We start from the raw sequence: 20,922 nt of genomic DNA on the forward strand, positions 1-20,922 counted from the left end.
CCACCCCTAAATATTATTCAAACCTCCCAGTGTTTTAACATTGGAGTTGGAATCTGAATTCCAGTGTCTCATTTTAAAATGAAATGATGGTCTGACCCTCAAGAGTGTGCATAGCGACTGCCAAATGCTTAAAAACCAGATGGGGGCGGTGAAGTCTTGCCAAGTTCTGACTTTCTGGCCTCAGTTGTTCAGCCTTCCACTTCCCCACCTCCTACAACTTTATTTCAAACCCAGAAGATGCCTAAGCTTTGCAAGGGCAATGCATTTCAGCAAGATCACCCATATTTCTTTAGTTAATACAACTTACAGCTCCATCCAAAGTATGTGTGTGTGCGCAGGGGCAAATCTACTGTTAGGAGTGGCACAGGGATGTGCCAGTAGATTTGCCCTCCCAAGCAACTTGCCTAGCAGAGGGGTGAATTTACGGTGAGTGCCTGCCACAGCCCTCCACAGCAATGGGCATGGCACTGAATGCTCAACCAGCTAGTTGGCTTCCACTCAGCCACTGCGCCATTGGCTAAGGCTTGGGACTTACAGCACTGTCCATTAAGCCCAGTGGGGGCTTTCCATGGGTGGGGGAGGCTTTATTTTTTATTTTTTAGCCTCTGTACATTGTCAGAAAGTCTCATTGGGTAGGGCAGGCTGGATGTTTGGATGACGCTGCCCTGCTGATTAAATTTTCCACAAGTGCTTTTGGTACTTTTTACTAATGGCGAAATTTTCCTAAAGTGCATGGTCAAGGAGATACAGGCTGGCATTGCCCTCCAGTCCCCTAGGAAAAAGGCAGACCGCGAACCCTCCTGGTCCCTGATTTGAGGATGAGCAGAGAAGACCGACTGAAGCAAGGCAAGGACTAGCACAGGGGTCTGCCACCTGCGGCTCTCCAGATGTTCACGGTGGCAGGAGCTGATGGGATTTGTAGTCCATGAACATCTGGAGAGCCACAGGTGGCAGACCCCTGGACTAGCATCAGATGAGTTTATGTCAGGGAACATGAATAAGTCTACCATGAGAACGGGATACATTTTGAGTCCTGGCCCAAAGCGAATCCTAAGACATTGTTTCTAGTAGAACAGAAGAGTTTTGAGCAACTCAGTTAACCTGTTCTTAAGGGTTTCTTTGCAGCTGTTGACAAGTTGCCCTAGAGGAGAATGTGTCAATCTCCATTTGCATCAATGGATACTTCTGTTCTGTGGGGGCTCATTTCAGCCCCCCTCACCAGCTGAGCAAGATGGTTGCTTCAGGCAGTAGGTTTAGACATTGTTACAGGCCAATCTAATGGGGTGGGGGGAGAGGAATAGATCAGCGGCTGGGAACAGGGCCACTCCCAAAAGGGGAATTGGTGGCATGGGTGCCGGCAAAGACGAGAGAAAACACTCATCTCTCCCCAATTAGTCCATTCCCTAAACCAGGGGTCTGCAACCTGCAGCTCTACAGGTGCTCATGGACTACAATTCCTATCAGCCCCTGCCACTGTGGCCATTGGCTGATGGGAATTGTAGTCCATGAATATCTAGAGAGCTGCAGGTGTCGGACCCCTGCCCTAAACAGACTGATGCCATGCATTTTGCATGTATAACTCTGCACCACTGAAAGAGGGTTTTCCCAGCCTGAAGCACCATTCCCCTGGGAATGCTGCCTGGACACCAGCGCAGGCTTGAACAGTGTAGGAACTCGGGCATCTGGCCTGATTTCTGGGCTTGGGCGCTGCACTGCTGCTGCACTCCCCTGTGCCAACCTAAGTGCCTGTGCACCGGCATCCATGGCAGTTTGCAGGAGTCACGCCATATCCAATGAAGCAGAAAATCCTAACAGCATAATATCATACACACCCATCAGGCATATTAACTCAATAACAGAATTCATTGAAATCAGAAGGCACACAATCTCACAAAAATTTCTTCCAAACCTATTAGCCCTGGGGATTTCATTATCAGCGGTTAGTGGGACGCTGCTGAACTATGTTACAGTGTCCAGTATTCCTTGCCCGAGCTTACTGGCAAAGAGGGAGACTATTTTGTCACTGTTGCTCTTCAAAGCCAAATCGTAGGCAGACAGTCCTTTGGCATTCTTCATTTTAATGTTTGCGTTACATCTGCGAAAAGTGAATAATGGTTGCTTAGTTTATTTTCAATTTCAATTTATAACCTGCCCTTCCCCGCAGGGCTCAGGGCGGCGAACAATAATAACCCATAAAAACAACATCATTATAAACATTTCAGAATAAAGTGACTTAAAAACAGCTTAAAAACCACTTAAAGCCATTTACAAAGATGGCGCCTCTCCAAACCCTTACACGTTCCTGGGAGGCCACGACAGCAGTTTAATTTCAGTTCAGATCCGGCTGGCACAATGTAAAAGCCTGGCGGAATAGCTCCGTTTTACAGGCCCTGTGGAAACCATTCAAGTCTCACAGGGCCCTGATTTCACTCGGGAGCTTGTTCCACCAGGCAGCGGCCAGGGCTGTAAAGGACCTGGCCCTCATGGCCAGCCGGATATTTTTCGGGCCAGGGACCACCAGCAAATTTTCTTCTGAGGGAACAAAGAGATCTTAAGGGGCAATATGGGGAGAGGCGGTCCCGCAGGTATGCACGTGTGTGTGTTAATTGCCATCACATCACTCCTGACTCTCAGGCTCCCATACACTAATGCTGCCCAACATGAAAATCATTCCATGGAGAATCAGGAATTGAAAACACTCGGCAGCCCTGACAGAACTTAGCCTTTCCCAGCCGCTGCCCCACTTACCCTAGCAAGGCTTCGGTGCAATCCAGCCCTTCCAGTCCCAGCAAGACGGCTTCGTGAAGAGCTGTGTTGTTGAGCCTGTTGAAATTGCAGCAAAAGAGACAACAAAGTATGATAAACGCTGCCAGTTGTATTTAAAAGAGACATGCTTGGTAACAGCCACGAAGAAACTGCGGTACAATGGCTTGGCCTTGCCCAAGAATTGCCACTTGCAAGGGGAGAAGTCAAAATGGGAAAGGAGCCCCACAAAACACTAGAACTGGGCTGACTGAAGAAGGACTCCACTACAGAAGATGTTTCTTTTTTATGTACCTTCTAAGCTCATTGATGAAGAGGCCCAGTGGAAATCCTCTCCGCTATGAAGGTAGGAAGAGAGGCTGCCCAGTTCACTACCATCCCCCCCATGTTTGGATAATAAATGTAAACTCTGATTTGAAAAAATCAGCTAAAGATGCGATGACTTACGGCCCTGACCGATGATCAATGTCTGCGCCTTTCTGCACAAGGACAGGAATGACCTCGTGGTGCTTGTTCAGGACAGCCAACGTCAAAGCAACTTGGTCGTGGTCATTGGTGCAGTTAGGATCCGCTCCCTGAAAGGTATCAAAAGGTACAAGATAGTGAAGTGGTTGTGGTGGGTTTTCCGGGCTGTGTGGCCGTGGTCTGGTGGATCTTGTTCCTAACGTTTCGCCTGCATCCGTGGCCAGCATCTTCAGAGGTGTAGCACAGAGAGAAGTGATACACTGCCTTCGTGTAAACATAGTGCTAGGATGGTAACTCCTGCCAGATGGAGAATGAATTTAACTTTTCAATGTGAAAAAGTTGCCCCAAATTAATTCTAAGAGTACCCAGTGTTCAAAGTCATCCAGAGCAGCCTTTGGGCCTTCACTGAAAATATGATCGCGCCTTGCCTGGGAAACCCATTCAGACATAGGATTAACTTTAGGAAGAGCTACATGAATAGAGGACCTGTTCAAGCTTCTGCTTTCCACTGAGGCAACTAATTTCCTTTAACATGAACGGGAGCAAAAACTTTCGGTCAACAACGCAGGCATCTTTATGGCATATGCCAATTTCATTATTTGATTTTTCTTTGGATAGTTACTAAGTGCAGGATTCAGACTAATTCATAACAATGGTAAAGAAACATTTTGAAATACTCCTTAACTCTTACCTCATCAATTAATTGCGCAACCAAAGAAGGTCGCCCTTCACCTTTCGCATCAACCTCCTGCAGCAGCTGCCTGGATTCATTCTATCAAGAAACCAGCAATGAATCATGTCATTTCATGCCAGTCATCAAATTGTTTTTATAAACTCAAACAAGCCAAACGGCTATCCAACTCGCACACGTTTCTGAACAACAGCTGCTCTTTGTGAACCCTGAATTGCTGAAAAGAAGACAAGTTGTCTGTTAAACATTATCCCCTTGCAGAACAAACCCTGAAGCCTCATTAAATTCAATTTGTCAGATTAGCAACTATGAGGCAATTAAGACATGACTGAGGTATTCTGGAGGAAACATTCCCTTTGCTAACGTCTTCAGTTTGGCTCAAGTGGGTTCATCGCTTCCCTCTTCCTCTCCTGGGAACACCCATAGATAGCTGGAATGACACCAAAGTACTCAGCCCGTGTCCTGAAAAGGTTTCCCAGTGGCCTTTGAATTCCTAGCAGGCCTGTCCCCCTGTTGGTAAGCAAATAAACTTCCCTTTCACAAGGGATGCATGGCTGGAGCAGCTCTGGATACTGGTGTGATTGGTGAGAGCCAGTGTGGTGCAGTGGTTAGGAGCAGGTGGATTTTAATCTGGAGAACTGGGTTTGATTCCCCACTCCTCCACCTAAGTGGCAGAGGCTTATCTGGTGAACCAGATGTGTTTCCGCACTCCTACATTCCTGCTGGGTGACCTTGGGCTAGTAGTTGTCTTCCTCCTCGTCCTTCTCTTCCTCCTCGAAAATGGCCAGAATGGGGTTGCATTTACAGTAACAATTTGTGTTGAAAGTGTGAGTGGATATAATCTCAAGCCCCTCTCCACATGATCTGAATTAGGCCCTTTGTGCATCAGAGTTGCACTCACAGTGGGCCCCCCCACAAAACATCATGTGACTGAAAATCCTTGTAACTGACCCCAAAACAATGTAATATGTAGCTTGGCCCTGATTGTAACCTCTTTGAGTGGCGTTTTAGCATGCTTCAAAGTATTTTTATATAGATACAGAGAACTCACGTGAGACCCTGAAGAATACCACCAAAAGTATGAACTCATGAAGAAGGAGAAAAAGATATGGAGCCAAATCATATGCTCAGATTTAGAAAATCGTGAATAGGGACAATATTATTTTCCATAAGTTCTCCTTCCTCAACATAATACTCTGTAAAAAAAAAACCAGATTCCTTCATAAGTAGTCTGGTATCATTATTGCTAATGTTTCAGCATCTAGCAGATACATACAGAAAGTCTGCCTTCCTTGTCTAGATATTTCCATATCCTGGTCATCCTTTGGCTTTTCTCTCTGGGACTCAAGATTCTCCGACTCTCTTCATTTGCTAAAACAGAAAGCATGCCATTAAAATGCAAGTGACATCTATGACAAATTATGGTTACTGTATGGAAAAAGAATGCAGTTTTAAATTCGTTGTTAGATCCCTGGATTTTGACTCAATAAACAGTCTCTACAATGTTATTCAGTGTTTATTGATGAGGTAGACCAGTCATAGTATGGCAAAGTCAGTTTTAACTGAAGTGGCATCCTAGGTCCCATATATCCCCTAGAGTCCCCCCTCCCTGATTCCCAAAGGGAGCATCTTGTGCCTAGACTCTGGGTATGTCCAGCCCCAAGGTCAGCAGCCGATAGCATTGGAGCCACCTGGCTTCCTGCCCACAACAAGATAACAGTTGGGACAGGCATGTCAGGGGAGGCCTACTTCTCTAACAAGCATGCAAAGCCATAAAACTCAGGTTGAGGAAAGAGTGCATAGATGGCAGTGGATACATATAGCAGAGATGGTTACATATACCGAAGAAATCGTTTGGTTACATATAAAAGCCAGACACATATTCTTGAGTTACATTAATCTTAACCAGGTAAGCACCACCCTGACAAGTTGCTGCTGAACATTTTCTGCCCCCCCCCCCCCTAATTTTCCCATGATGTTTGTTATATGAGTGCAGACACAAACACGCTGTGTCTTACCCTGTATCAGATGATGGGTCTGGGTCATCAGTCAAGGTCAGCATCGTCTACCCAGACTGTCAGCCACTTTGCAGGGACTCAAGCAGAGGCCTTTCACATGACCTGCTGCCTGATCCTTTCAGCTGGAAATGCCGGGGATTGAACCTGGGACCTTTTGCATTCCAGGATCTACCACTGAGCCGTGGCCACCTCCCCACATTCCATTTTTGAATCTTTGTTCGTTACTTACTGATTATATATTTTCTTACTGAGGAATGAGCTAGTTTTTGGAATGCAATTACACATTTGAAGAAGAAGAAGAAGAAGAAGAAGAAGAAGAAGAAGAAGAAGAAGAAGAAGAAGAAGAGGAGGAGGAGGAGGAGGAGGAGGAGGAGGAGGAGGAGGAGGAGTTTGGATTTATATCCCCTCCTTCTCTCCTGCAGGAGACTCAAAGGGGCTGACAATCTCCTTGCCCTTCCCCCCCTCAAAACAAACACCTTGTGAGGTAGGTGGAGCTGAGAGAGCTCCGAGAAGCTGTGACTAGCCCAAGGTCACCCAGCTGGCCTGTGTGGGAGTGTACAGGCTAATCTGAATTCCCCAGATAAGCCTCCACAACTCAGGCGGCAGAGCGGGGAATCAAATCCGGTTCCTCCAGATTAGATACACGAGCTCTTAACCTCCTACGCTACTGCTGCTCCTGTTTTTAAACACTACTGTGCACGTTATCAAAAGCGAGTGTTCTTTCTGACTCTTGTCTTGATGCACACTCGTCCTGCTTGAGGGCTCCTGTGATCTCGTGCAGCCTTTGATTTGGAGCGCTTAGAACTCTTCATGTCCCACCTTCCCAAGAATTTTAAGTGGAACAGTTAGATTCGATTCCAGTAGCACCTTAGAGAGCAACAAGATTTCCCAGGGTTCGGCTTTCAAGAGTCAAACATCCCTTCTGAGCATCTAACTTGTACATTACAAAGGCTGGACCTCCTTGCAACAAGTCACCCAGAATACACAGATACTCACCCAAAGTAGCTTTTCTTTCATCGAATCCATTTGCACTTCCCTTTCTGGAACTCAGACCGTGATAATCATATGATGTTGTTTTATAGGTCAGAATACCCTGAAGAATCACAAACACTGGATTTTACAAAGCAAGGATTAAAAACAAACCTCAAGAGAATTCGGACACTGGCATGTGCTATGCTGCTTCTAAAGAGGCTTGTGAGAGCAGAGGGGCTCCTGGGAAGGGGTAGCGGGAGTTGGACAGCAAGTAGGCAGGCTTGGCAGAGGGTGAGACGGCAGGCTGCCCCCTCCATCTGCAGCCACCTCAAGCTGCCTCACATAACTGGCCATCTCTGAAAGAATAATCGACTCAGTGTGAAGGAAATATGTTTCTTTGTGACACTGCAGCCTTCTAGGACTCCAAATGTGATTGGCCTGATTATTTCTTTCCTTCTCTCAGCCACCCCTTCAGTTAAGTTCGGAACCATCTTCTTAACATAAATCCCCAACAAGGTGCCCTTAAGTGTTATGCCACCTGCTTGCTGCCTTGACCCCTTCCGCTCTGCTTCCTGATTCTTTCCATGTTCACTCCTTCCCTTTGGATAAATATTTGTAAGCTTGGGCAGTTTAATGTCTATCTGAAAGTCTTCTTGGCCACTTTACAAACACTGAAAACTTTCTCTTGGTAAAGAGGATAACAATTGGCACCTCAGAGTCCCGCAACTGTATGCTGTGTCACCAGTGGTGTACCGGGTCTAAATGGCGCCCAGGCGCATGACCGTCTCCCCGTGCCCCCCCCCCCCACCGCCCAGCTCCCCACGCTCCAGGGAGGCTGGGGGAGGCTAGGGCTTGGGAGCAGCTCAAACAGGTGCCATGGCTGAGCCCCACCCCCAGCACTTCCCACGTGATGAAATGGTGTGAGCCCGGGGACATGGGATACCGCATGTCCCTATTAGTGGTACACCAATGTGCGTCACTCTCACACTGGAGTACCCACTGGCTCTTCAAGGTCTCAGCTGGAGGTGGACTTGGCCCTTCTGGGGCCTTCTGTGGGCAAAGCCACAGTCCACAACTAACCTCATGACTTCTATGGATGTACCTGTGTTTGTGATCTAACAATATTCACACTATTTTGTAATGGACATCTGTTGATTATGTAAATGTTTGTTGATTACTCAGGATGTTGATTTTATTGACTATAAAAAAGAACTAAACAGAAGAAGGTTTGGGTGCAAACAATACAGCACACCACTGGTTCCCCAGCTCTAGTTTCTTGATTTCAAGCGATAAACTCAGTTCATCCCCTGCACATCTGCCAGCTTGTAAAGTAACTCTGTATAGGACTGCACTGTTAGACTTCCACACTGACCTTATTTACAGCAAGCGCATAATTTAGCCGGATACTGACTTGGTGTTCATCCTCATGGACGGTTGCGGATATAAGCTGTAGGAGAAGCAGCAGTGGTTACCAATTCTTGAAAAAGAAGAAGAGTTTGGATTTGTACCCCACCTTTCTCTCCTGTAAAGAGTCACAAAGCGCTATACAAACTCCTTCCCTTCCTCTCCCCACAAAAGACACCTTGTGAGGTTGGTGGGGGTTGATAGAGTTCTGAGAGAACTGTGACTGACCTAAGGCTTCGTGTGTAGGAGTGGGGAATCAAACCTGATTCTCCAGATTGGAGTCTTCCACTCTTAACCACTATATCACACTGGGTCTGAAGGACGGGCGTAATCTTGCCACCTTTCTCCTCCCATCTCAGGCCTTGTTTCCTTTGATTTCATGCATCAGTTTCAGAATTAACTATCTGTTTCGCAGAAACAAAGTCAGACCCAGAAAAGCTCTCTGCTCCAAACATCTTCTTACCTTTCCCATCTGAGGTTCTCCGATCAACGTTCTGAACTCTATGTTGTTCTGTGCATAACTTCTGAGGTGTTCACACACGTGATCCAGTTGCTTCCTCCAGTAACCTAAGAAGAGCAAATTATACCGAGAGAACCGGTTACCTCAGGCAGAGCCGGCCTGTGGTCCTGCTGCACTAGCCATTTGCTAAAACAGGCATAATAGCTGCATAGCTCAGTTAGTATCCTGAGCAGTTCCTGAAGAAAGAGGAGTGGCAAAATATGACTACAGTGGAACCTCAGTTTTCGTTGATTGTGGTTATCATCGGTTTCGGTTTTCATCAGTTTTTTCCATGAACATTTTGTCTCGGTTTTCGTTGGTTGCCTCTGATTTCTTTGGATTTCTCCGCTTTTGTCGTTGTAGATTGCTGCTAATTTCTCATGGAAATTTGCTATGGAAATCATTGCCTCGGTTTTTGTCGGTTTCGGATTTTGCCAATTGTTTTCGGACGGATTACCGATGAAAATCAAGGTTCCACTGTAAGTCAGATAACCTTGGCAAAATTCCCACGTCCCATAGTACTGCAGGCACCCACCAACCATGGTGCACCATGATGGCAATATCTCCACGTCAGCCATAAATGGAAGAAGACACGTGGCTCACGTAACACTAGAAAGTCTCTCTAATGCCACCCACCATATAAACAGGAAAATCCAGAAGTCACAAATACAGCACAACACTCTCAAATGCATGGAACAACTGTGACCTATGCAGTAGGTGCCCTAAAACTGATACAGCCCAGAGATCCCTGCAGATGTGGGCATAACTCCCATCTGCCCCCACATAACCAGTTTATAAGCTCCATCTTTCATTTTTGAGAAGGCAAAACAGTGGGAAGGGAGGCCTGGTATACCAAAAGCAACACTCAGCAACCTCTACAGATCACACGGCAGAGAACACGGTTGGCTTTCCTGGGCAACATCCTGTTAGAGGAATGATGCAAGGGTCAGAGAAGGGAGTCAACTGGGACAAGCAACAAGGAAAGCCACAACTGCACACTTACAAGGAAGTACCCCCGATCTCCCTACAGCACTGATGGGGAAACCACTGACGCAGGGTGAAGCAGATGAGGCCTAGCATAGCAGATTATGAAATTAAGACAAAACTCACCTTCTGGATGCTGCTAAGGAACAGCCATGTCAACATAAGCAGCAGAAAAGGGAGATGAGGCAGAATCATATGACACAGAGCAATGCTGCAATCCTCCAACCCCACACTCACAGGAGGAAAGAGAAGGAGATGTAATTGGTCCTGGCCACAGAACCAGCCATATACAGCAGGACCAAAGGGGTTGTAGACCAGAGGCGTAGCAAGGGGGGAAAGCGCACGGTGCACTGGTGCATCCTCTGCCCCCATCACACCCCTGGAATGCCCTCGCCACACCCCCACAGGGGTGTACGCCTGGCACGTTGCCCCCCCGAGCTACGCCTCTGCTGTAGACGAGACTGTAGCTCCACACGTCAGTGCAAATGTTCCACACAAGACCAGATCAAGGCCCAGATATTCTCCCAGCAGACGCTTCAAAAGAGGGCCCTAACCCATGCACGCTTGTGAGAGCACAGTGCCAGAATCAGAGAGGGAACGGACCAATTACGTAGTTTAATTCAATACCCAAATAGGCTGTGAGTTTCATTATAACTGAATGAGACTGATGCGGTCTGAATAATACTAGGGAAAAAAAAGCATTGGCAATTTTATGTTTCTCTGTCTCTCCAATGGTTAAAACATGTGCGATGGTTGAACAGGGTGCAGCAGATTGTAGCAAATGTGCCCTCTCCGCTATTGAGTATATTGGCAAATCACCTGGTGCTATTTTCTGCTTTTAAATTGCATAAATGTGCCAAGAAGTACGATTTTATATGCCGAGTTATAAATGATGCATTTTACATTGTTAAAACATGAAAATAAATTTCACAGTTGACAAGGAAGTAAGCGCTACACAGATTTTCAAATTTTGCAAAGGAGAAAAACAGACACCACCGCATCCCCCGTGACTACAATACTTCTGGCAATTTTACAGCTCTGCTTCACACTAGGCAGGGCTGGAACTGGAAGGGGACACAGGAAGGAAGGAAGTCAAAACTTATTCATCCTGCCTCCCGGAAAAAGTGGAGGGAGTGTTTTTTTATTTGGTCTTATTTCATACTCCTTCCCCTCCCCCCCAAGGCAGGGCTCAGAGCAGCTTAAAAATATACATAATACATACAAGAAAAAACAATTAGGTGTGAATAATAATAAAACCAGATTATAAAAAAACAATTTTGATCAAGCCACTATAAGGCTCATTCCGCACATGCAGAATAATGCACTTTCAAACTGCTTTCAGTGCTCTTTAAAGTGTGCGGAAGAGCAAAATCCACTTGCAAACAGTTATGAAAGTGGTTTGAAAACGCATTATTTTGCGTGTGCAGAAGGGGCCTGACAGTGGATTCTACAGCCTGTCTGAATAGTACAGGCAAGAGCAGCCTTCAGTTAAACTGAATCCTTCTCATGGCACATGTGTGACTTCTTATTATTGACATTTATTTCACTGTAAAATTTTCCTGTCGAACAATGCAGCAAAGAGTAATACACATGAACGATTTGTTCTTCCCTTGGAAAAATGAGAAATTCAAGTTCAGGTGTTAAGAAGAATTTATTTGAAGACAAAGAAATTATCAACTTTTCTTCTACCTCTTCCGGGACTGACGGCCGTGAGCAGAGGTTTGCGGTCGCTCATCCTGTGCTGCTTTTCCTTTTGCGAGACCAGCTCGCATTCTCGCTTCTCCAGGAATTTCCCAGATGGGAAGAACAGGCCAACTGTTTGGGTTCCTTGCTCTTTTCTCCCAAGTGCATCAGGTTTTGACGTTGGGAATGGAAAGGTGTGTTGCTGCCAATTCACCAAGTGATTATTCTGTTAAAATAGAACAAATTAGAGGAGAAAGAATGGCTTGTTTCATTTTTCAGTTGTAAAAAAAACAAAATGACTTCTAAAGAAAAATACTTTCCAAGCACACTCAGATATCTTCCCTTTGATGTCTAGATGGCTGGCTAGAAAGTGTATCACTGTTTTGTTCAAAATTTGGCATATACCATATCTTAGTGATCATTACAAGCAGCTATGCCATTTCGACCTGTTGGAATTAAATGTCCCCTCAGCTTATGCCATCTGGAGATACAGATTGATATACCAAGCATGACAACTATTTGCTTGTGAAAACTGACCTCAGAAACGACAAAGCCGTCTCCAGCACTCAACAAGATGTTGTCTTTCCAGCTCGTTCCATATAGAGGCTCAAGATGAACGCCGCAAGTGCCACAGAATCGTGCCCCTGTACGGTTACTTGCGCCACACTTGAAGCAAGTGAGATAGAATGGAGGAGAGCTCACCTGAGGAGGAAAGAGAGAATCAGACAGAACTACAAGGAAATGATCTAGAACACAGTGACAGATATGCTACTTTAAAATCCTAAAACTACTGAAGTCAGATGTGACAGCACAGAAATGTAAAACACACAGGCAGCTTGATCCTGATTTGGGGGGGGGGGTGTTCAATGGCAGCCTAGGTGGAGGAGGTGAAGGTGGTGCTGCGCCACCTCCAAAGGGGCTTCAGGTAGCATAGATAAGGAGGGAAATTGAAAACCCTCCTCCTGCCTGACAAACCCCGCTGCAGAAAAAGACTCAATGCCACACAGTTTTGGTGGTGTAAGTCTGTGGCTAAGGACGGGGTGTTCGTGGGCTAAAAGTCCACCCCTGAAAATGCCCCTGGCCTGTCCACTCCTTCCCACACCCAGCTGTGCCAGCGTGGTCTTGGAAGTCAGCATAACTGCTGGGTAGCAAGCACATCTGAGTTTGGGCTCCACAGAGCTGTACAGCCAGTGCCTGTGTAACCCCCATGCCCAGAATGGGTTGAACCAGTAAGGGGGTGGAGACTCAGAGCAGCAGAAAGGCTGCAGAGCTCTTTGGAGAAAACAAGGCTACCAGACTCGGACCTTGATTTCTATAAGCCCTTAACACTTTGTTAAGGTAAACTGCAATATTATTGGGAACTACTGGGAAGGTAGTTGTTTGTTTTTGCTATGTTGTAAATGTTGGAGTTTATTGTTTCAGGGTTTCTTTTTGTGGTTGTAATGGGTGAGAGTTCTCCTGGAAACCTTCATCACGTTGCATCCTGTTCATCAAGCCCTTGGAGTCTTCAGGAGTGACTTGCAAAGAAGAATTGGACTTGGCAGTATCAGTAGACTGTAACTAGAAGGACTTGAAATGCAACCTGAACAGGACCTTGAATTGTATTGTTAAATGTTGATGTTTAATGTTATTTGTAAAGAGAAGTAAACTATTTTGTTTAAATTTGGTTCTTTGCAACTCCTTCCAAGTACTGCCCCACAGAACCCACAAGCTGAGGTTACACCTGCACACCGGCATCTTTGCTCTCTTCGCTGGTGTAGGAACCCTTTATGTTGGTGGGGAGGGTAAATGCCCTTCACCATTCCCCCAAGCTGTTCCTTCCCCCGAATCTGGATTGGGTCTGAAGTTATCTAAAATGATCAGGCTTGCTTTACACTACAGTCTAGGACACTTCTGATCAGGCTGGCAACAGCTACCCAAGGTCTCCAAGCAAGGGTATTTCCTTTTCCATCCTTCAACCCACGGCCTTTTTGAATGAGGATGCCAAGGAATGAGCTGGGACTTTGCGCATGCCAATGACGTAATCTGTGTGTGCAGACCTTCTCCTTTCCCATTAAATAAAACAAAATATATACAACTATTATAAATACAATACAATAAAATAAAAAGAGGGAATGGAGCTCTCAACCAGCACCTCTGAGGCAAACCCACAACAACCTAGCGATTCCGGCCGTGAAAGCCTTCGACAGTACAATTTCAGAGTAGCTGCTAGACTACTTTGCCCAAGGTTGCACAGGGTTGTGCGAAGGGAATTCCTGACCCTGAAGGAAATGTGGCTGCTCCGGGTTGAACGAAACTCGTGCAAAGCTCTTGTGAAGACTCAGCATACCTTCAGTCCACACCAGCCACAGAACTGCGCATCGTGGTCATTAACCCGACCACATTTTGAACAGGATGTGGGTTTTCTTAAATGACCGGGCAGCAGCGGGGGAACCTCTGTACTAAATACAAGCTAAAAACAAACAATAGTTATAATAGGAAAAGAAAGAGAAAATAATGTCTTTATGAAGACCGCCCCCCACCACACAACTCCCCTCCCCAGAGTCACAGCTCTGTCTCCAGAAGCTGAATGACTTAAGATCAGTGGTGGGGTTCAAAAAATTTAACAACTGGTTGTTTACAAGCACCATTTTAACAACCGGTTCTGCCGAAGCATGCATCTGAGCCTCTGTCAGAAATTATGGAAACTATATTACACTTACAATAGTTTAGGAAACCGACCTTTGATCAAAGTGAGCAAGAGAGTGGTATGGGTGTTCAAAGGTGACAGGTTCTGTTGCATTTAACATTGCTGCTATTTGAAAATAACTTCTAATTATCTGGTTTGTAGTGCATCCAGTCTACCTATCTACTCCTATTGAATTTGCTAGTCATGGAGATTCTCTTTGATTCTTTCTTTTATTATCCTATTCCAACAAACCACTTAACTAGCTTCACTGAAGCTATTCATGAGTCTGAGCATTGCTTACTGGTCCAGTATTTTCTCAAAAATATGAGACTTATTTTCACCTCCACGTAAGGGGCTGGAAAAGGTCACCCATGGGTGCTCAAGCAAGACTATGACCCAAAATTTATTGTTCGCTAACCTGGATACTATGAGCCTAGCATTAACCCCTTTGGATCTAATTCCATAATGCCAAATTAGACCGCACTTTGAATAATATTTAGATCTCTCATCTGAACAGTGAGGACTGAAAAGTGTGCTTCAAAAGGGAACATGCAATTCTTAGGGGGCCGAAGAGGAGATTTTGAGCAGCGGCCTACCGTATGTGCTTCAGGAAGCTGGTTCTCACATATCACACAATGTGTGACATGAACTGGATTTCCTGATCCACATGCCGAACATACCACTCTGCCCTTTAAAACACAGAAACAGCACATGCCGCTAAAAATGGCAAAACAAGGATGCCAGCAAAGTAGAAAGATGCTACATATCCACTGCTTTCCTTACTGCAGGACAGGACAGTTTTTCTCCCTCAAGTGACCTTTTTCTTTGTCATTGCTAGAGATTTCACGGCACTGTGACTCAGGCCCTTTCCACACAGCAAATGTATAACGGGTTGCAGTCAGGATAAAGTAACCCATTTTCCTGTTTTCGCATTCACATGCATCTGTGCAGGCAGCGATTAGAGCCCACAGAAACAATCAGGGTTGCTGTTGTGCCTTTTCATGGAGACGCATGTCTTTTTAAATTTACTTCCTACCGATGCGTAGCCATGCTGACATTTCACGATATGACCAGCTGCATCTGCGTATGTACGCAGATGTAAGCCATGAAATTTTTAAAGTCTCTCCTGCCTGGCTGTTTGCTTGTGAATGGCTGCAACCTGGGATTTTAAAACAGACTCGCAAATAGCGCGATTCTCAAAAAACCTGGTTTGGGGGAAGTAACATCGGGCAGGCTAGTTTCAAGGGCGGGATCTGTGCGAAGTTTCCCCGCCCAAAAAATGTTTTTTTATTGTCCTACATCCGTGTTTCTTGGTCTGTGTGGAGGGGGCCTCGGTACCGACAGCAAGTCTGATGGTCTTGACTTACACTAATGAACAAACTACAGCAGTGATAGCGAACCTTTTCGAGACTGAGTGCCCAAATGGCAACCCAAAACCCACTTATTTATCGCAAAGTGCCAACACAGCAATTTAATCTGAATACTGAGGTTTTAGTTTAGAAAAAACAGTTGGCTCCGAGGCATGCGTTACTCAGGCGTAAGCTTGGTGGTAGTCAGTGGCTTTCCTTTGAAGCAGCCATCATGCAACTCTTCCAACGGGTGAATCACGACCTTAGGATGGTTTACTTAGAAGCAAGCCCCATTGCCAGCAACTGAGCTTACTCCCAGGTAAAGGATTGCGCTTTTGTTCTTTGCATGAAAATCAGTGGGGTTTAACAGCGCTTAACAGGGTTACCTACACTGCTTCCCCAAAACTAGGTCTTAGCTTCAATGGTAATAATTGAGTCCAGCGACCCAGGCCGCCCTAGATGCGTGTGTGGGGGGGGGGGCACTCTGCATGTGCCCACAGAGGGCTCTGAGTGCCACCTCTGGCACCCATGCCATAGGTTCGCCACCACTGAACTACAGACACAGCTTTGGGCTGCCAGCTCTGTGGTGAGAAGTCTGCCACTTTTCAAGTCCCGATCACATAATTTTACAACAGCCATTAACATTTATATTTCTAATTTTAACAGACACACCACACACACGAGTCAGTCAAGTAAACTGTTGTTTCAAAAACACGTGTTTAGTTCCTGACAATCTTAGTCTTCTTCTCTATGAAACAGCTGGGATTGTTAATAGAGATCCAAATATATTTGAACTCATTTGTCCTCCAAGCGCACAATGAAAATAAAAATAAAATTGAGCATGTTGAATGTCAGGACAAAAGGAAAAGAAAGAAGAGAGGGGGAACAAAAACAAAACAGAATAAACACAGGATGGACACCAATGCCAGACAGTCCTCAATACTATCTTGTAAAATTAGTCTTCACAAAATGTCTTTAAACTTTTGCCGCACCCCCCCATCAAGTTGATTGAATTCATGGAAATGCTTTGCACCCAAATGCGATGTCATGAAATGCACCAATGTTAATCTTATTACAGTGAACAAGCAGAAAGATAAACACACATTTGCCTCCTGCCATATAGTTTTCTTCCAGCTGCACTTGAGTGTTGAAAGCTACTGCGGTTGCAGCTGATCCAGCAGAGTGTGCTGTTACTTTGGATGAATCTGGCAGTTATTGGATCTCTTTCTTTTATTCATCTGGCTTCTGAAACACTTTTGGACACTGAGGCCAAATGAAAGGCCCTGAACAAACGGCAGTGTTTTGAATACGGATGTGTACAGTGCGGTGGGTGTCAAGATCGTAACCAGTGGTGGGATCCAAAAATTTCTGTAACAGGTTCCCATGGTGGTGGGATTCAAACTGTGGTGTAGCGCCAATGGGGCTGGGCGGGGCATGACAGGGGATGGGCGGGGCATTCTGGGGGCGGGGCATTCCTGGCCGGGGATGTGGCAAGGACGCAGCCACTGCGCCAGTCCTTGGGTGGGGAACAAATGCACGCAGCCGCAGGCTGCCACACACACCGGTGCACCTCCTGCTAGACTGCTTCAAGTTCTGCGCACTGCTTGAGAGGAGGGTCATAACTAAGGAAAAATCATGTGGCAAAATCACCAATTAGTAACCCCCTCTCGGCACACACAAATAATTAGTAACCTGCTCTCTGGAACCTGTGAGAACCTGCTGGATCCCACCTCTGATCATAACCCATTTTGGGGTGTTTTGTATGAGGGTAGGAGGAGGAGAGCACCAACTTTTGCTGATTGGAACAATCTGTTCTGAAAATGAATCCTGAAAAACGAGAACAATTTCCGTGTTGCAGATGAAGAACCCTTAATGTTTACATTCATTCATAGGTACCTTTAAGCAGATGTTCGCTGGAGACTGCGATTGTGGAGATGTTGGTGCCTCACATACAATACAAGTTGGTGTGTTCAGTGGCACCATAGTTTGGCATTCAACACACAGCCCCATCTGCAGGGGAAAATAACAGCTGTCAAAAATAGTTGACACGCTTATTCTCATTTTCTTGCCCAAACGGGACACTGAAACAGGGTCTTTTAATAGCCCCTTGGCTGGTAGCAGCAGTCTGCTGGGCATCAGCCACTGACAGAACTGAAAAGAAATGACTAAACACACAGTCACAGAATCTCAAATTCAGTTGTAAACCAAATGAACTTGAAAGTTGTTCACTGGGGCATTTTACTGATCTACAAGCCCTTCTTAGGCAATTGTGAAACAGCCTTTCCGTGCAAATTTATTGCTTCTTTCTGCCATTAACAGAAATAGTTTGATAAAAACATTTTCAGTAGAAAGCGGACAGAAGCAGAATAGCAACAGGGTACTGGCAGAACATTTCTTCTACATCCTTCACTAAGCATCCAGTATTAATTTAAAACATTTATTAGCTGCTGTCCTTCCTCACGGATCTCAAGGTGGCTTACAAACAAAAGGCGAATGTGCACGTTTGGTCTTTTCAGGTCAAGCTGACATTACCTTCGAGCCTGATTTTCAATTGCGCACGTTTTGCCTCCTCTTCAGATCTCATCGCACCACAGATCAGAGAAGCTCCGTGGTTTCTAGGAGAGGGGAAAGCACAATCTTTCCCCTGCCTGTGCAGGGAAAGTTGAGCATGCCAGTGTGCGTTTTGCTCTACTCAGTGTGCGTTTTCTGCTCATCCCTGACTTTTCACACCCACACATTTCCTGGGGATCAGTGGGATCTCCTTTTTTAAAACTTTAAGACTTTTTATCTGTCCCCCTTACGACAGATCACTGAAATGGTGTGTAAAGAAAAGAAAGGAAAAGAGGTGGCAAAAAACTTCCTGTTCTGGAAACAAGGGGTCAGGGAATGTGGCAGCACGGCTTGGGAGAAGCAACGGGGCACCTCCACATGTGTAAACAAGAAGACACAAGGAGACCTCCACTGTGAAGCAGAGAGTCACATGGCAGATAGTGACTGCACATAGATACAACTCGCAGAATATAATACATTAAAAACATAAAACCAACATTTAAAAACGCTACTCAGGATAGTGACTAAACACAACCAATTGCAGTCCTAAATAGCTTGGGGGTTACCATGGGAGAAGGGGGGGATTCACCTTCATGACTACACTGAAGAAACTGTATGGCCTACAAGGAAATCCTCTCTGCAGTGTTTTAACTGCAGTTAAAGTGTTTTGGAACAAGTGGGTTTCTGAGCTAGCCTCCTCTGTGTATGTGTAGATCAGTGGTTCTCAACCTGTGGGTCGGGACCCCTTTGGTGGGTCGAACGACCCTTTCACAGGGGTCGCCTAAGACTCTCTGCATCAGTGTTCTCCATCCGTAAAATGGATAAATGTTAGGGTTGGGGGTCACCACAACATGAGGAACTGTATTAAAGGGTCGCGGCATTAGGAAGGTTGAGAACCACTGATGTAGATGAACATACAGGTGAGTAACTTTCTAGTTCAGAAATTAAGCATTAAACAACTGTGTTGGATTAGGTCTTCATAGTAAAGATGCAACCTTCAGACATTTAAATTCTCTTCTCACTAGACACAGTGTGAGACAGACTTCTCTCTGTGGTACACCTCTGAAGATGCCAGCCACAGGCGAAACATTAGGAACAAGATCTACCAGGCCGGCGCCACACAGCCCGGAAAGCCCACCACAACCAGTAAGCATTAATTCTTCCAAGATGCTGAAACGCTCTCTTAAAAACCAGAAAATGAGAACCTATGACTCTTTAGTTGCAAGAATCTAAAGCTATAGATATTAATATATATGCCCATTTACTTGGCAAGCATCTTTTTACTTGGGTGCTGTGTGGTTTCCGGGCTGTATGGCCGTGTTCTAGCAGCATTCTCTCCTGACGTTTTGCCTGCATCTGTGGCTGGCATCTTCAGAGGATCTTTTTACTGGTCTGCTGTGGTCTCTCTTCCCTTCCTTCCACTACATTTTCTTATATAGATTTACTTTTTAAAACTCTTATTTTGTGTTCCTTTTCTCTCTGAAATATTCAACATATGTTGAATTTGTTGCTATAAAATTATCCAATAACTCTAAACTGAAAAAAATAATAATGAAGAAAACCAGGCACATCACTCTTTCCTCATCAGTTCTATTCCCCAAACAAGTTTTCCTTCAACATTATACTCTACTGGGACAGAATCTTATTTAATTCAAAAAGCCGAAAGCTGTTTCCCCACATTTTGCTTCTGTGTAATTGCTGGCCTTTTAAGTTCTTCCAGCAAATATAGTTTATTGAGATGGATGTTTTTAACAGAACAGCTTCTAACTATTTTTGCTGCTGCTGCTGCTTACCTGAGCATCCTTAGGAGACGGGAGACTATATCCAGGCACTGGTGGGATCAAGGAACCGCATTCCTGGCAGAAACGCGCAAACGGATCTAACGAGTGAGGAGCCAGGCACTGAGCACACCTAGAAATGTAGCAGCACGCCAAATAGAAGTTAACAAAATCAAGTACAACGGCCGTTAAGAGTCTCTAGTGGATCCCCATGCTTTGGATACTAGGGATAAAACTAAAGTAGTTTAAAGCAACATCCCTACACTCTGGATCAACAAGCAAAGCCAGCAAAAAAGTGGCCACATAAACTAGAATAAGGCTCTTGTGCAACTGTGTTGGATGAGGTCTTCATAGTAAAGATGCAGCCTTCAGACATTTAAATTCTCAGATGTGACAGGGCCATGTAACAGTAGACCCTCGCCTTCTGCGAAAGACCTGTTCCTGGGATCATCACAAATGGCAAAATCAACGAATACCAGGAGACGGGGGATCTGCTGCTTCACAGTAGCAAACCGTTAAGTTGCCTGCACAACTTGGCAATGTAATTATGATGATGATGGCATCATAGGAATAAAACAGGCTGGAGAGCGCCTGCGTGCTTAGACTGTGGACCACAAATACGTGAAATTGCAAGTTGTGAATCTGTGAATGAAAGGGTTCACTGCAGGGCTCCTTAATGTGGTGCCCGTGGGTGATAGGGCGCCCAATGACAGCTTTCCTAGAGCATGCCAAGTATTGTTAGAGAGTGGGTGGTGCTCATTCCTAGCAGGGCTTCTAATTGGCCACTAGAGATCTGACGCTGTGTAGATTAAAATCACATTGTTTCAGCAGCAGCTGCCACCAAAGATTGGTTTCATTCTCTCTCCCACTCACTCCTCTTTTCCCAGCATAGAACCCAGTGGTGGGATTCAGCCGGTTAGCACCACTTCAGCAAAACCAGTTGTTTAAATGGTGCTTGTGTACAACCAGTTGTTAAATTATTTGAATCCCACCACTGATATAACCCCAGGCCCACCATCCTGTCTCACAATTCCAAAGGTGCTCAAAAAGGTTGCGTGTCCTTGGTCTGCTGAAGTTTAGTTTGCCTTCAACTTTAAT

The 20,922-nt window shown here is 45.4% G+C and overlaps 1 protein-coding gene across 2 annotated transcripts in view; it reads right to left on the reverse strand.

Annotated features, from left to right (window-relative positions):
• Positions 1–1,844: 1,844 nt before the first annotated feature.
• Positions 1,845–20,922, reverse strand: part of DZANK1 (double zinc ribbon and ankyrin repeat domains 1) — a 29,824-nt gene continuing 10,746 nt past the window's right edge. For both annotated transcript variants that reach the window (XM_048515666.1, XM_048515665.1), the window contains exons 8-21: positions 19,840–19,957; positions 17,393–17,506; positions 14,744–14,836; positions 13,809–13,931; positions 12,017–12,181; positions 11,486–11,705; positions 8,777–8,880; positions 8,282–8,356; positions 6,934–7,030; positions 5,196–5,290; positions 3,920–4,000; positions 3,211–3,338; positions 2,749–2,823; positions 1,845–2,095 (exon numbers count right to left, since the gene is read on the reverse strand). In XM_048515666.1, coding sequence (XP_048371623.1) covers positions 1,960–2,095; positions 2,749–2,823; positions 3,211–3,338; positions 3,920–4,000; positions 5,196–5,290; positions 6,934–7,030; positions 8,282–8,356; positions 8,777–8,880; positions 11,486–11,705; positions 12,017–12,181; positions 13,809–13,931; positions 14,744–14,836; positions 17,393–17,506; positions 19,840–19,957 — 1,624 coding nt within the window. In that variant the 3' untranslated portion in view covers positions 1,845–1,959. The remainder of the gene's footprint in view (positions 2,096–2,748; positions 2,824–3,210; positions 3,339–3,919; positions 4,001–5,195; positions 5,291–6,933; positions 7,031–8,281; positions 8,357–8,776; positions 8,881–11,485; positions 11,706–12,016; positions 12,182–13,808; positions 13,932–14,743; positions 14,837–17,392; positions 17,507–19,839; positions 19,958–20,922) is intronic.

Source organism: Sphaerodactylus townsendi, linkage group LG14 (assembly GCF_021028975.2).
Source record: "Sphaerodactylus townsendi isolate TG3544 linkage group LG14, MPM_Stown_v2.3, whole genome shotgun sequence".
Classification (NCBI taxonomy): domain Eukaryota; kingdom Metazoa; phylum Chordata; class Lepidosauria; order Squamata; family Sphaerodactylidae; genus Sphaerodactylus; species Sphaerodactylus townsendi.